Source organism: Ascaphus truei, chromosome 21 (genome assembly GCF_040206685.1).
Source record: "Ascaphus truei isolate aAscTru1 chromosome 21, aAscTru1.hap1, whole genome shotgun sequence".
NCBI lineage: Eukaryota > Metazoa > Chordata > Amphibia > Anura > Ascaphidae > Ascaphus > Ascaphus truei.
The window spans coordinates 4,705,088-4,720,638 of NC_134503.1; the positions used below are offsets into that span (position 1 = coordinate 4,705,088).

Genomic DNA, 15,551 nt, shown 5'->3' on the forward strand with positions numbered 1-15,551 from the left:
TTTAATGTCAGGCCCACCCACTGCCAGGGACAAAAATGGCGGCGGTGGGGTCCTGCTGCCACCCCTGCCAGTTCTGTTTGTCACCCACACGCACGCGCTCCGCCGGATACCGGCTGTGAGTCCCCGCGCACCGCCCCCCCCCCCGGGGACACCGGGCATGGAACGTCACTTCCGGGGTGGGGACATGAAGTGGCGCAGTGAGGGACATACAGGGAGAGAGAGGAGAGACCGGGGGAGGAGGTAAGAGGACCGGGGAATACGGAGGGAAAGACCGGGGGACGGATACACACACACATACACACACATACACACACTTACTGGGACTTTGTACATCAGGACTTCAAGTACCTGGATGCAGCGGTATAAGAAGGTTGGGTGTGGGGGGCATGAGGGTCAGGGCAGTAGGCATAAGGGGGTTGGCAGCGAACATGAGGTTCGGGGGTGTGTGGGGGCAGCAGGCATGAGGGTCAGGTAGGGGCAGGAGGGTCAGCAGGCATGAGGGTCAGGTAGGGGCAGGAGGGTCAGCAGGCATGAGGGTCAGGTAGGGGCAGGAGGGTCAGCAGGCATGAGGGTCAGGAAGGGGCAGGAGGGTCAGCAGGCATGAGGGTCAGGTAGGGGCAGGAGGGTCAGCAGGCATGAGGGTCTGGTAGGGGCAGGAGGGTCAGCAGGCAGGGTCTGGTATGGGCAGCAGGCATGAGGGTCTGGTAGGGGCAGGAGGGTCAGCAGGCATGAGGGTCTGGTAGGGGCAGGAGGGTCAGCAGGCATGAGGGTCTGGTAGGGGCAGGAGGGTCAGCAGGCATGAGGGTCTGGTAGGGGCAGGAAGGTCAGGTATGGGCAGCAGGCAGGAGGGTCAGGTAGGGGCATGAGGGGTCAAGGTGTGTGGGGGCAGCAGGCATAATTGGGTCAGGTAGAGGCAGCAAGAATGAGGGTTGTGGGGGTGGGCGACAGCAGGCATGAGGGGTGGGGGCACAATGTGGGTGCATCCTTCCAGTGACAGCTCTCTTAGGTCGCTCTTCAGTTGTACCTTGCAATATATCCGTCCTGGTGCACAGATGGCAGGATGAGCACACGCCAGCTTATTTGGATTTAAGGGTCTAGAGAAAACCCAAGTCTTTTTGGAAAGGCTTCTAAGAAATGAATTAAAGCGAGTGGGTAGGAGCGTTAGTGCCATCTTTAACGTGGACAGGCCCTGATCGTGTCAGGCTTTAGTGACTGGTAGTCACCTTAGCTCTCCCTCACACACCAGGAGAGCGAAAATGGGCAGCGGGCATAGGAGGATTGGGGGTGCCCCCTGGATGTTTTCACCTTTGACCGGCTCGCTGGGACACAGTCTTCACGCTGCCTCTATGCTGAAGTAGTTGGGGAGAATGAGTTAGCTCCACTTTGCAGCTTAAAACACTGCCTGTTAATTAGCCCAGGTGAGCTGCAATTACCTCCCTGGTGGCATTTCCACAGGTAAGTGGAAATTCTGGTCTGGACCTTTTTTAAGCAGCTGCTGGAGCGCTTGTGGCCCATCCTGCTCTCTCGATACTCCATCCAAGGGACTCTTAACATAACTTGCACAGCCCAAATCTCTCCCTGGGGCTTTTGACTAAATCAGTAAGGAAAAAATACTGTTTACCAGCGTAGATTTTATATACCTCCCTTCTGTATGTGCATATATAGCTCCACAACAAAGTACATGTATGTATGTACGTACGTACAGTACTTTGTCTTGGAGCTATACCCTGATATTCTCTTTGTGTTTTAGGTGTAGCTGTTCCCATGGAGGTGGGGGTCTGTGACCATCACTGTATCACTAACACAATCCACCTGCTGCAGGGACGCACACCGTGCAGATAGCACTCTCTACACACTAAGGTGAGTGCGTGCGGGACGCCTGTCGCTTCCCTTCTCTTGGGCTCTTCCTCCTGTAGCAGAGACTTTCACAGCCCTGAGACTGAACACTACTTCATAATCATTTATACCATAATGAGCTGAATATGCAGTTAACTCTATGCAAAGTCACAATCGTAATACCGAGTATAAATGCACGTATAAAGGTGGGTGTGGGGTAAATAGCACAACTAAATGGCATTCATAAATACATCTTTGTGTAGCGTGAAACAGTTCTATAGAACAGCGATTCCCAACGGGGTACACGTGGGGTGTCTCCAAGGTGTTTGCAATAAAACTATGCAATGGGGATCCCAGGCAGTTCAGTGGGTTCCGGACTGCGCATTTAGTATGTCTCCAAACTGCACCATTTTGCAGGGTGTAGCAGGAGCTTCCAAAGTCGCTGCCCACAATGCCTTGCAACCACCGATGCAAGGCATTGTGGGACGTGACTTGGGAAGCTTCCGCATTGAGTGACAGCTTTACCCCTCCCCCAATGCTGTCTGCACACAATGAGGGTCCGTTTGGGGCCTTCGTTACGAGCTTCCTTAAAGAGGTGTAATCATCCTTACAGCGGCATTCCAGGGGGTCCCCTGACCTTTGGTTCCCGACATCAGGGTCTCAAATCCCACCACCTCCCGATTCCCGAGGTATTGGTTGTTGTTTTGACACAAACAGGATTGTCTTTTCATTGGCTGCCGGAGTGAGTCCGGAACCGCTTGGCCAGTTCAAATCCTCCAGTTTGCCTGGGGGACGATTTGGTTCGCCGCTCCTGAACCAGGGGATCTCGGAGGTCCACCGATGAACTCGAGGGGAACGCCACGATTCATGTAGGATAATTTTTTTAAAAAGTTCGTGGATGAGACTGCTGCTTTTTAAATACAAATAAAAATCCCAATTAGCTATGTTTTTTCTTCAGGGCACTAAAACTTCTACTTGTCTTCACAGATGTCTTTTTTATTGTTTACTTTTATCTGATTTTTTTTTTTGTTTGTTTTTTGAGGTTGCCTTTATTTATGATATTCCTTGTGTACTGTGGTTTTTGCCTGTTTTAATATGCACAGCTGATTTTTTTTTTGTGTGTGTGTGTGTCAGAATGTGCAGCGATATAAGAGTATAAAGTATAACAGAGGTTTGGCTGCAATAACCATATGCAGAACTCTCACTTTTCCCAGCCACGTGGCCTTGGGATGTAGTCTTATGAAAACCTGCTTCTGTATCGACAGTCTTGATGATATTATGTAGTTCAGCGAGTCCCAACAGGGGTACACGAGAGGGATCTCCAAGGGGTTCGCCCAAAATAATATGTAATGGGGGATCCCGGGCAGTATAAGGGGTTCCTGAGCCCATTTGGGGGCTGATAACTTAGGCCCCCAAACTGCACATTACCCAGGAGCAATGCAGCAGCCAATCAAGAGGTGGTGTCAGGAGCCCTGGGGGTGGGATTAAGGAGAGGAGGAAACAGCATGGAGAGGTGTGGGCATGTGTGTATGTGTGTGGAGCGCGTCGCACCTTTCAACATTGTGTCCAGTATTTTTGGAGAAGCCACTTGGCAACCTTACACCCACGGCAGCAAGGCTCTCATAGTGAGTGATAGCTATACCCCCCATGCTGCCTAAATACACTGGGGGGCAGTTTGGGACCTTATTAAGCATGTTCCCCTAACGAGTTTAGGACACTATACTGCCTGGGATCGGCCACAGTTTTGTTAGTGGTAGTCTGATAAGTCAGCAATAAGATTTATTCATTAGGGGTTTGCAGAACAAATATATTCTAGCAAGGGGAGCACAGTGTAATAAAGTCTGGGAACCGCTGGTATAGAGAAACAGGAGCAACATAAGTATGTTTTAAATAAACGGTCCGTGGCCATGAAAATGTGCATTCCTAAGCATCAAATATGCCAACTTATAATCAGAATTGTAATGATGAGGCTACAGGGTCCTCCGTCCTGCAAGAGATTTCTTTCCTCGGTAACGTGGCGCTCTGGAAGGGGACGTGGGCAGTCACTGGAGGCTTCGAAGTCTGAACAGGCCCTCTCTCCCCTTCTGTTTCTCCTGCATCCTTCCCCTGCAGGTGATATTTATCGCTGTCCGCATACCTGTGCCACGTTATTAGCCCTTTAATAAAATAAAGCGTGTTCCCTGACTTCTCTTCACAATGAATAATTCTGCACGGGAGACTGAAACACGAATCCGCCTTCCATGTAGGGCAGGGGGTGGGCCCGCTCCAGTCCTCACGGGGTTACCAACAGGTCAGGTTTTCCGCATATCCCTGCTTCAGCACATGTGGTGCAGTCGAACACTGAGCCACCTGTGCTGAAGCAGGGATATCCTTAAAACCGGACCTGTTGGTAGCCCTTGAGGACTGGAGTTGGCTACCCCTGATTATAGGAGTTGGTGAGGTGTATAGGGGGAGTGCTGCTTGTCAGACAGCCTTTGGTGCAGTGTTGTTGTTTCAGGGCTTCGTACAGGTCACCGTGTACATAAATGCAACACATCCTGGTACGTGGCCTGCTTTGTGTCTGCAGGAGCTGCTGTGGCTTTGCTGCAAACCTCTGCCAGTAACCTATTACTATTGTAATAGTTAGCTCTCCGTCTCTGCCCTGTGCCTCTCTTCGTGCTCTCCGTCTCTGCCCTGTGCCTCTGTTCGCGCTCTCCGTCTCTGCCCTGTGCCTCTGTTCGTGCTCTCCGTGCCTGCCCTGTGCCTCTCTTCGTGCTCTCCGTGCCTGCCCTGTGCCTCTGTTCGTGCTCTCCGTCTCTGCCCTGTGCCTCTGTTCACGCTCTCCGTCTCTGCCCTGTGCCTCTGTTCGCGCTCTCCGTCTCTGCCCTGTGCCTCTGTTCGTGCTCTCCGTGCCTGCCCTGTGCCTCTCTTCGTGCTCTCCGTGCCTGCCCTGTGCCTCTGTTCGTGCTCTCCGTCTCTGCCCTGTGCCTCTGTTCACGCTCTCCGTCTCTGCCCTGTGCCTCTGTTCGCGCTCTCCGTCTCTGCCCTGTGCCTCCGCTCGCGCTCTCCGTCTCTGCCCTGTGCCTCTGTTCGTGCTCTCCGTGCCTGCCCTGTGCCTCTGTTCGTGCTCTCCGTGCCTGCCCTGTGCCTCTGCTCATGCTCTCCGTCTCTGCCCTGTGCCTCTGTTCGTGCTCTCCGTGCCTGCCCTGTGCCTCTGCTCATGCTCTCCGTCTCTGCCCTGTGCCTTGTTCACGCTCTCCGTCTCTGCCCTGTGCCTCTGTTCGCGCTCTCCGTCTCTGCCCTGTGCCTCCGCTCGCGCTCTCCGTCTCTGCCCTGTGCCTCTGTTCACGCTCTCCGTCTCTGCCCTGTGCCTCTGTTCACGCTCTCCGTCTCTGCCCTGTGCCTCTGTTCACGCTCTCCGTCTCTGCCCTGTGCCTCTGTTCGCGCTCTCCGTCTCTGCCCTGTGCCTCTGTTCACGCTCTCCGTCTCTGCCCTGTGCCTCTGTTCGCGCTCTCCGTCTCTGCCCTGTGCCTCTGTTCGTGCTCTCCGTCTCTGCCCTGTGCCTCTGTTCGTGCTCTCCGTCTCTGCCCTGTGCCTCTGCTCGTGCTCTCCGTCTCTGCCCTGTGCCTCTGTTCACGGTCTCCGCCTCTGTTCATGCTCTCCGTCTCTGCCCTGTGCCTCTGTTCACGGTCTCCGCCTCTGTTCATGCTCTCCGTCTCTGCCCTGTGCCTCTGCTCACGCTCTCCGTCTCTGCCCTGTGCCTCTGTTCACGCTCTCCGCTTCTGTTCGCGCTCTCCGTCTCTGCCCTGTGCCTCTGTTCACGGTCTCCGCCTCTGTTCATGCTCTCCGTCTCTGCCCTGTGCCTCTGCTCACGCTCTCCGTCTCTGCCCTGTGCCTCTGTTCACGCTCTCCGCTTCTGTTCGCGCTCTCCGTCTCTGCCCTGTGCCTCTGCTCGCGCTCTCCGTCTCTGCCCTGTGCCTCTGTTCACGCTCTCCGCCTCTGTTCGCGCTCTCCGTCTCTGCCCTATGCCTCTGTTCATGCTCTCCGTCTCTGCCCTGTGCCTCTGCTCACGCTCTCCGTCTCTGCCCTGTGCCTCTGCTCGCGCTCTCCTGCCCTTGCCTGTGCCTCTGCTCGCGCTCTCCGTCTCTGCCCTGTGCCTCTGCTCGCGCTCTCCGTCTCTGCCCTGTGCCTCTGCTCGCGCTCTCCGTCTCTGCCCTGTGCCTCTGTTCATGCATCCTGCTCTATCACCAAACTATTTAAAGCTGCATTCCATAGTCTGAAGAAACAAGATGCAGCAATACAGATTGTGACTCCACGCCCAACCAGAATATACACCCTCCCCATCTCCTCCAAGAGAGCGTTTGATCTCTTGTTCACTGGGGGACCCCCGTGTACTGCGAAGGTCTCCAGGGCGTCTGCAAAATTATATTTGGAAATGGCGGATATTTAATCTATTTATTTTGAGCCACTTAAAAACATTTGCTGGAATTGGCTCCACAACAGAAATGGGTATCTCGTGTTAGTTACTGGGAAGTACCATTCCAAATGTTCAGCGGTTCCCAGAAGGTAGAATAACACTCCCCCACAGTATCAGTGAAGGGTTAATTGTTATGGGGGAAGTGTTCTCGTCGGTTAATTATAAGGGTTAGCGTGCGGGGGAGTCACAATACAATGATATCTCTATAGAGGGGCTTTGCGTAGGGGACTACGTTTGTCTTCTGTTAAAAATAAAAGTTTGCGGGTAGGAGGCGTTGGTTGTTATCAGAAATCTCGCTCTTTATTCACCGACGTGGTTCTACCAAGCGAAAAGTGTTTTTGTCTGAACATAAAATTCCTTCAGTGGGAACCAAGGCAACGTGATGGTAAAAGCTCCAACACTTGCTGCGGTTTAATACACTCGTGTTCCTGGCAATAATGAGCACGGTGGAAGCTGTTTGTAAATTAATCGGGATAATGCAGTGTTCTTTGTGCAGACGGTGCTTGAGAAAGGTGACCTTGTATTTCTCTCTTAATGGAATAATTCAGCTGGAATCCCAGTGGGTGTGTGGGCAGCACGTTTAACAACCCAGCCCTGCTATTACTGAGCACGTTACACTTCTACAGCCCCTTGTACAACCCGTTGAAAGGGCATCTGGGAAGGGAGGAAGCGAGTCCTCTTAACCTCTTCGCTGCCAGAGCAGTCTGCACGGCAGATGAACTGGCAGCAAATGTGTGAATACACGTCTGCAGGAGTGCAGGTGGCTGAACTAATCAGAGGTGTGTTTGCTATTGAAAGGAACAATGTTAGGTTTTTTTTTTCTGCGTGGTCATGCAAGGTCTAACTAACCCCTTCATGTCTGGAGCCAAGTCTCTGGCATTCATGTGTGGATGTACCCAGCAGTAACGACTTTAAGGATGACGGGTCGGTCCCTAGGCTTTAAGGACTCTTGGTACTATCCCAGCGTGGGGTCTGCCCCGCTCCCCTGTCCGGTTTCCGGTCACTGATAATCTCTGTCCATGTTCGGCTCCCATGAAAGGGGTTATGAAGTTTATGCTGCATTAACCTCTTCATGGGTTAGGGCTGCTGTTGCAGTTGGGTTACTATTTGACGTTTAACTCTATCTCTGAGATGTTGCATGTGTTCCCCTGCTTCTCCCTTGTTGTAGGAGGCTGATGGCTTTATTAGAGCACGTGTTCTCTGCATTTCTCCCTGTTGCTTTCTCTCCTGGGGATCTCAGTGCAGGTTTCCTCACTGCCTGACTCTTACTCTCAGTTGCACTATTTATTTCTCGTACCTTCCTGCTCTACTGCACCCCTCTACCCTTTTTGTTTTTCTTCTTGGTCCTCTCCTTCCACATGGATGTCTCATTTTTCCTCTCTGCTGTATCCCTCCTTACCAGTGTCTTGCATGTATAATTTAGCTCTGGTTTTCTCCACTGTTGTGAAACCTGCTTTGTTTGCTCATCTCCAGGTGAGCCATGATCCCGGTCACAGAGCTGCGGTACTTTGCGGACACCCAGCCGGCTTACCGCATCCTGAAACCATGGTGGGACGTCTTCACCGACTACATCTCCATCGTCATGCTCATGATAGCAGTGTTTGGAGGCACACTGCAGGTCACCCAGGACAAGATGATCTGCCTTCCTTGCAAGTGGGTCACTGACGACACCTGCAATGACTCCTTCCGGACCTGGACATCCATGGAATCAAACTATTCCAACGCCAGCCTGGTGATGCCACCTGACCCAGGACCCACGGGCATCAAATACGACCTTGACAGGCACCAGTACAACTACGTAGATGCCGTGTGCTATGAGAACCGTCTGCACTGGTTTGCCAAGTACTTCCCTTACCTGGTGCTGCTGCACACCTTGATCTTCCTGGTTTGCAGCAACTTCTGGTTCAAGTTCCCCCGTACCAGCTCCAAGCTGGAGCACTTCGTCTCCATCCTGCTGAAGTGTTTCGACTCCCCCTGGACCACCCGGGCCCTCTCGGAGACGGTGGTGGAAGAGAGTGACCCCAAGCCAGCTGGGGGCAAGATGAACGGCTCGGTAGATAAGAAGTCATCTACGGCAAGTGAGGACGTGGAGGCCACAGTGCCCATGCTGCAGAGGAGCAAGTCAAGGGTGGAGCAGGGGATAGTGGACAGGTCGGAGACAGGGGTGCTGGACAAGAAGGAGGGAGAGCAGGCAAAGGCTCTGTTTGAGAAGGTGAAGAAGTTCAGAACGCATGTGGAAGAGGGGGACATCGTGTACCGACTGTACATGCGCCAGACAATCATCAAGGTGATAAAGTTCATCTTGATCCTCTGCTACACTGTGTACTATGTCAGCAGCATCACCTTCGACGTGGACTGTAAGGTGGACATTGAGAGCCTGACTGGCTACCGCATGTACCGCTGTGCCCACCCACTGGCTACGCTCTTCAAGATCCTGGCCTCCTTCTACATCAGCCTGGTGGGCTTCTATGGGCTGGTCTGCGTGTACACGCTCTGGTGGATGCTTAGACGCTCCCTAAAGAAGTACTCATTTGAGTCCATCCGGGAGGAGAGCAGCTACAGCGACATCCCGGATGTAAAGAATGACTTTGCCTTCATGCTGCATCTCATCGACCAGTACGATCCGCTATACTCCAAGCGGTTTGCGGTCTTCCTGTCGGAGGTGAGTGAGAACAAGCTGCGGCAGCTCAACCTCAACCACGAGTGGACCCTGGATAAGCTGCGCCAGCGGATCACCAAGAACTCTCAGGAGAAGTTGGAGCTGCACCTCTTCATGCTCAGCGGGATCCCCGACACAGTCTTTGACCTGGTAGAGCTGGAAGTGCTGAAACTGGAGCTCATCCCAGATGTCACCATTCCTCCCAGCATCGCCCAGCTCACAGGGCTGAAGGAGCTGTGGTTGTACCACACAGCAGCCAAAATTGAGGCTCCAGCCTTAGCCTTTCTGAGAGAGAACCTAAAGTCACTACACATCAAGTTCACGGACATCAAGGAGATCCCGTTGTGGATCTACAGCCTGAAGACACTAGAGGAGCTGCATCTAACTGGCAACCTGAGTGCAGAGAACAACAGGTACATTGTCATCGACGGTCTCCGGGAGCTGAAGAGGCTGAAGGTGCTAAGACTGAAGAGCAACCTGACCAAGTTGCCCCAGGTAGTAACGGATGTGGGGGTGCACTTGCAAAAGTTGTCTGTCAACAACGAGGGCACCAAGCTGATGGTGCTCAATAGCCTGAAGAAGATGGTGAACCTGACCGAACTGGAGCTGCTACGTTGTGACCTGGAGAGGATCCCTCACTCCATCTTCAGCCTCCACAACCTGCAGGAGATAGACCTGAAGGACAACAACCTGAAGACCATCGAGGAGATCATCAGCTTCCAGCACCTGCACCGCCTTACCTGCCTGAAGCTCTGGTACAACCACATTGCCTACATCCCCATCCAGATCGGCAACCTGGCCAGCCTGGAGCGGCTCTACCTGAACCGCAATAAGATAGATAAGATCCCCACCCAGCTGTGCTACTGCCGGAAGCTCCGGCACCTGGATCTTAGCCACAACAACCTGGGCAGCATCCCACCTGAGATCGGGCAGCTGCAGAACCTGCAATACTTTGCTGTCACTGCCAATCACGTGAGTGTCCACCATGTGTTCTTATCTTTTTTCCAACTTCATCGGTATCTTCCACATCTAACATTTACCAACAAAAAACATAGAATAATGTTTGTACAACTGGTTTGTTACGGTTCCAATCATTTGTGCAACCCAAAAATATGTTCCTGACAGGGGTTAAACTGGAACAAACTCTATTCTCCACTTAGACTGTCTGCAGTAACGTGTGTTAAGCAAGGGGGGCTCAACTCCAGTTCCTCAAGCCCCTCCAACAGGTCAGGTTTTCTGGATATCCCAGCTTCAGCACAGGTGGCTCAATCAGAGGCTCAGTCTATGACTGAGCCTCTGATTGAGCCACCTGTGCTGAAGCTGGGATATCCTGAAAACCTGACCTGTTGGGGGGGTGGGGGTCTTGAGGAACTGGAACTGGGCACCCCTGTGTTCACATATAGCGGTATTGTGGACATCTAGTGCTTGGCTAATATCTAATTTGAGCAGAGACAAAGTTAACATACCACTTCCCTTCCACTGTACTTTATTTTTCCTTATAGCATTTAAATGCGGAGAGGCCCGCAGGGGGGCTTAGAGTGAGACACAGAATATGAGGCCTGGGAATAGCTGGGGGAGGAGAGAGAGAGTTACCCTGCTCAAGTCACACTATGACAATGGAAGATAAGGAGGCTTCCCAAGTCACTGAAGCCATATGTTGACTTAACCCTGTCACTGCCAGAGAGACCTGAAGGTAGCGAAGAGTTTAAATGTACCGTTCTGCTCAACCTCGTCTTATTTAATTAGTATCTGGGGTCGTAGGGCCTGTAAAAAAAAAAAAAAATAATAAATAATAATTTCAATAAAGACTTTCTCCTTTTTATAAAGGAAGCAAGATTAAAGTCCCTAATAACTATGCTGTGAAAACGTCTTCCCCCGCACTTGAGAAGATTTTTTCCATTCATTTGACTCTTCCCCAGCGCTGGGAAAGCGGCCTTATAGCATATTTAGTTATTGCAGCAGCATTTCTTACACTGTACCATGTTGTATTTGAAAGGAGCGCTCACATGTATCCGGGTGCCGTGACTGCCGCGGGTGCCGTGACTGCCGCGGGTGCCGTGACTGCCGCGGGTGCCGTGACTGCCGCGGGTGCCGTGACTGCCGCGGGTGCCGTGACTGCCGCGGGTGCCGTGACTGCCCCGGGTGCCGTGACTGCCCCGGGTGCCGTGACTGCCGCGGGTGCCGTGACTGCCCCGGGTGCCGTGACTGCCCCGGGTGCCGTGACTGCCCCGGGTGCCGTGACTGCCCCGGGTGCCGTGACTGCCCCGGGTGCCGCGGGTGCCGTGACTGCCGCGGGTGCCGTGACTGCCGTGACTGCCCCGGGTGCCGTGACTGCCCCGGGTGCCGTGACTGCCCCGGGTGCCGTGACTGCCCCGGGTGCCGTGACTGCCCCGGGTGCCGTGACTGCCCCGGGTGCCGTGACTGCCGCGGGTGCCGTGACTGCCGCGGGTGCCGTGACTGCCGCGGGTGCCGTGACTGCCCCGGGTGCCGTGACTGCCGCGGGTGCCGTGACTGCCCCGGGTGCCGTGACTGCCGCGGGTGCCGTGACTGCCCCGGGTGCCGTGACTGCCCCGGGTGCCGTGACTGCCATAGTAAGCAGCATACAACCAGAAAAAATATTTAATAGTCGGCACTCCAGAGGACTTGGTGAAAAAATGAACATTTATGAAGTAATCAGATGCACGTTTCGGTCCCTGTTACGACCTTTTGTCAAGATGTACAAAATGATCACCATAGCTCTATCTATTCAATGCATGTTCTATACAAGTCGCATTCTCATTTATTCATAGTGCCGACATATTCCGCAGCGCAGTACAACCCGTGTGACACGCAATGGCCATAAAACATGCAAATAATGTTACAACATTCACATATAAAGGTGCAAAAGGTCACAAGGTCCCTGCTGCTAGGAGTTATAGAGCCGAGGAGCATCTCTCTGTTGTCCTTTTTGAAGGGTCCCCATGACACAACCCCCTATGTGTTAATCCCTCCCTTTGACTTCCTCTCCTTGTCTTTCCCTCCCCCCCACTCCCACAGATCGAGAACTTGCCTCCCGAGCTGTTCCAGTGTAAGAAGCTGAGGACCCTAAACCTGGGGAACAACGTGCTGCAGTCACTGCCGTCCCGGGTCGGGGAGTTGACCAACTTGACCCAGATGGAGCTCCGGGGCAACCGCTTGGAATGTCTCCCAGTGGAGCTGGGCGACTGCCACCTGCTGAAGCGCAGTGGGCTGGTGGTGGAGGAGGACTTGTTCAGCACGCTGCCGCTGGAGGTGAAGGAGAAGCTGGCGAGAGCAGACAAGGAGCTGGTGTGACACGAATCCTGGGCCATAACCAGCGAGGGTCAAGGGACGGGGGTGGATGCTAATTTCTCTTCTCGCTGCAAGTCTCTCCAGCATGGAAGGAGCTTGGTCGCCCCTTAGTATGTGGTAGCCCCGGCAAAAGACACTACACAAAGACTGGCAGTGCCACGAACACTAATAACCGAACAAAAACAAACAAAAAAAGCATCCGGAAAATGTAGATGGGCAGTGCCCCCAACACTGGAAAACCAAAGTGGATTTTTACCCAGAATTCAAAAGCAGTGCAAGGAACAGACTTCTGCAGCTACAGCCGAGATACATTGTGTTTTTACAGAGCTCACAAAGAAGGCCCAGAGCCCTCTCCTAGTGTGTAATTTTGGTATCCCCTGCAGGAAAGGAAGAACCCCTCCTGTTCCTGTCTGCACACCGGAGGATACACAGACTGCTGCTCCGAAGGCAAATGATTTCATGTCCCAAACGCCATTGTGGGCTTCCCCCTGCACTGCTATTTTTAGGCAGGCGCAGTGGCCGCCCTGCATCTTCCTTCTTGTGTTCTGCAGGCAGTTTGCTCTGCAATGCGCTCTCTATTGGTAATGAATGAGTTAATCGATTGTGCTTTGTTTTGCATGCAGCGAGGGCAAAGAGAGACGATCTCCCAAAGCCTTATTAGCATTTCCTTATACCAGCCCTGGACACTGGACTGCGATGAGCCGGCTTTGCTAAGTGGGGACAAGATGCCAAATTAAAGGGTGGAACAATATAAATCAATTGCCCTCTGCAGAGCTCTGGTTAATCCAGTACTGAAGGGGTTCTGTTGGCCGGGTCCAAGAAGATGACATTTACCTTTAGGAGTGTAATGCAGTTGAAAGTTTTAGTTGCCATGTTGGTCCTGAAAGTGCTGGTTGTGAAACCTTTTTATAGGTAAAATTGTAGTGTCCAGAGCTTTTAAAACCAGACGGGTCTCTGGCGTACCGGTGCTGGTGCGGTTCGGAATCTCTGTACACGATATTTTTACCTATAAAGAACTCCGGTCCATTAAAATATACTACAAAGCACTTGGGGATATAAAACACGCTGCACCCCATAGAGAGAATGAATAACGAGGTAAGATTTAGTTTCCCCTCATTAAGCAGCTCCCTGTTGCAAAACTGGGGTATAATGGGCTTCAAATACAATGCTTTGTAAGCCATGTTGTGCAAACGGGAGTGGCCGCACTCTGTGGTTTCACGAGAACGACATCTTGCACGTTACAGTGGGATTCCTGTTTATCTCTCTTGGGCCTAGATAGGCGGACAGGGCTGGCACACAGACACTGGGATCAGCCAGGCCCTCCCCCTTCCGTTATCCTAAAGCCAAACGCAATCATGTGGAACAACCCTTTACCCGACAGAAGAGGCTGGATGCAGCCAGTGAAAAGCTGCAGTGTCGGGGGCGCTAGGGGAAAGCCAGCCTGCTGCTGACCAGCTCTACTGCCCGTTTATTTTGCACACTGTCCGGCGGATATTTCCGTGCTCACCTTTAACCGATGCCTTCTTATTGACACTACGTAACGCACAAGTCACCTCCTTGCCACGACTATTCTGCTTGTAATGTACTGTACTCAGTTTGAGCCTCTAGTATTTTTTTTCCACCCTACGGGAGGGGCTCATCAGAACAAATAAAGGTATCTGGACTCTACCCCCCCTACCTTTCCCCTTTCAATCCACACCTCCCCCAGCCCTCCCTCATCGCACACATTTCACTTTTGTTTTACTTAGTGTTTTTAAGCAGTGTACAGATGCCAGAGCTGATTTGATTCATCTTTGCAGCTTATATATTTTTTAAAGAGATATTATACATACATACACATTTTAAGTTTATAGTGAGGGGGAAAATGTGACAAAAACCCTCCACCGTTGGCATATAGCCAATAAAGAATATCACTTGTGAGCACATTCGCATGTCTTAGGCAGGTCTGCAACCCTGCGTTTAACCATTATCACCTAGCATACAGTGCTTCCACTGCAGCAATGGATTCTGGGAAATAACATGCAAATGAGCACACAGTGTGTCACCTTTTTGCCTGAAATCCATTTACATGGAACCCATATAAGTGTGTGCTCATTTGCATGTCATTTCCCAGATTCCCTTGCTGCAGTGGAAGCACTGTATGCTAGTTGATTAATGGCTGAAAGGCAGGGTTGCAGACCTGCCTAAGACATGTGAATGTGCTCACAAGTGATATCTCTCACTCACACACACACACATCTATCTTGGTCTTCCAGTTTCTGCATTTGGTGTTTCGCGCGGGTTAATGATTGCAGAGCTGAATTGCGAAGGAATCCTTTGCTGTTTGCTGTCGGAATGTATTAACCAAGGAGTTCTCAGCTCCAGTCTTCAAGGGCCTCCAACAGGTCAGGTTTTCAGGATATCCCTGCTTCAGCACAGGTGGCTCAGTTTTGGACCGCACCACCTGTGCTGAAGGAGGGATATCCTGAAAACCTGACCTGTTGGTGGATCTTGAGTACTGGAGTTCAGAACCCCAAGTAACCCCTTTGGTTTAGGGATGACTGCATTTGATTGCTTTGGAAGTGTGTTACATGGCACACGTGTGAAACGTTTCCTCCTGAGACCTTTAAGGTGCAGGTTTTACCTATTTTGAAAGTAAGAGCAATTTGCCCTTTAATGCTAATTTTCCAGCCTTTTTTTTAGCTGTTTTTTTTTTAATTTTCATTTTGAAAGGCCCAAAGCCTTGCTCCATTGACAGGCGCTGAGCTGTTTTCCATGCAGACTACAAAGGCTCTTATCTGATCTTAATCTTCTCAGGTGGGGTTGTTTGGGGCCCAATAATGTTCCTAAATCAGACGGGCTTGGCAGCTGTTCAATTCAGGTTTTGGTCTTTTTTTTTTCTTCTCCGGCTTAGAATACAAAAAACCAGCGACCAGCGAAATATCTAAAGGTGAAAACAGTGCCGGATTGTCCAGCAGGGGAAAAAATGTAATGCGAACTGCTCCTTTGACACAATGTGCTGCTCTCCGTGCTGCTGCCTGACAAATCACTGACAAATTTCCGTGCCGATAACGTTCCCCCGACATAGAAAATCCAGCTCTGTGAAACTCGAGCTTATTGCCCCGTTGCCTGGACTTACTTACCCTCCCTCCGGCCACCATCCCCGATCAGGTTTTTTGGATATCCCTGCTTCAGCACAGGTGGCTCAATCATTCCCAGCTTTAGCACAGGTGGCTCAATTGAGCCACTTGTGCTGAAGCAGGGATATCCAGAAAACCTGACCAGTTGGTGGCCTATGAGGACTGGTGTTGC

The 15,551-nt window shown here is 51.9% G+C and overlaps 1 protein-coding gene across 1 annotated transcript; it reads left to right on the forward strand.

Annotated features, from left to right (window-relative positions):
* The first annotated feature begins 74 nt into the window (after positions 1-74).
* On the forward strand, positions 75-13,928 carry LRRC8A (leucine rich repeat containing 8 VRAC subunit A). Its single transcript, XM_075578614.1, has 4 exons — positions 75-240; positions 1,751-1,860; positions 7,766-9,923; positions 11,988-13,928. The coding sequence occupies exons 3-4, from the start codon at positions 7,773-7,775 to the stop codon at positions 12,261-12,263; spliced, it is 2,427 nt and encodes an 808-aa protein (XP_075434729.1). The 5' UTR covers positions 75-240; positions 1,751-1,860; positions 7,766-7,772; the 3' UTR covers positions 12,264-13,928.
* Positions 13,929-15,551: the final 1,623 nt, after the last annotated feature.

Bases quoted from the DNA above. Each gene is read 5' to 3' on its own strand.
- LRRC8A (XM_075578614.1), top strand. From the start codon at position 7,773: ATGATCCCGGTCACAGAGCTGCGGTACTTTGCGGACACCCAGCCGGCT. The intron at 9,924-11,987 runs GTGAGTGTCCAC...CCACTCCCACAG, and splicing joins TTGCTGTCACTGCCAATCAC to ATCGAGAACTTGCCTCCCGA.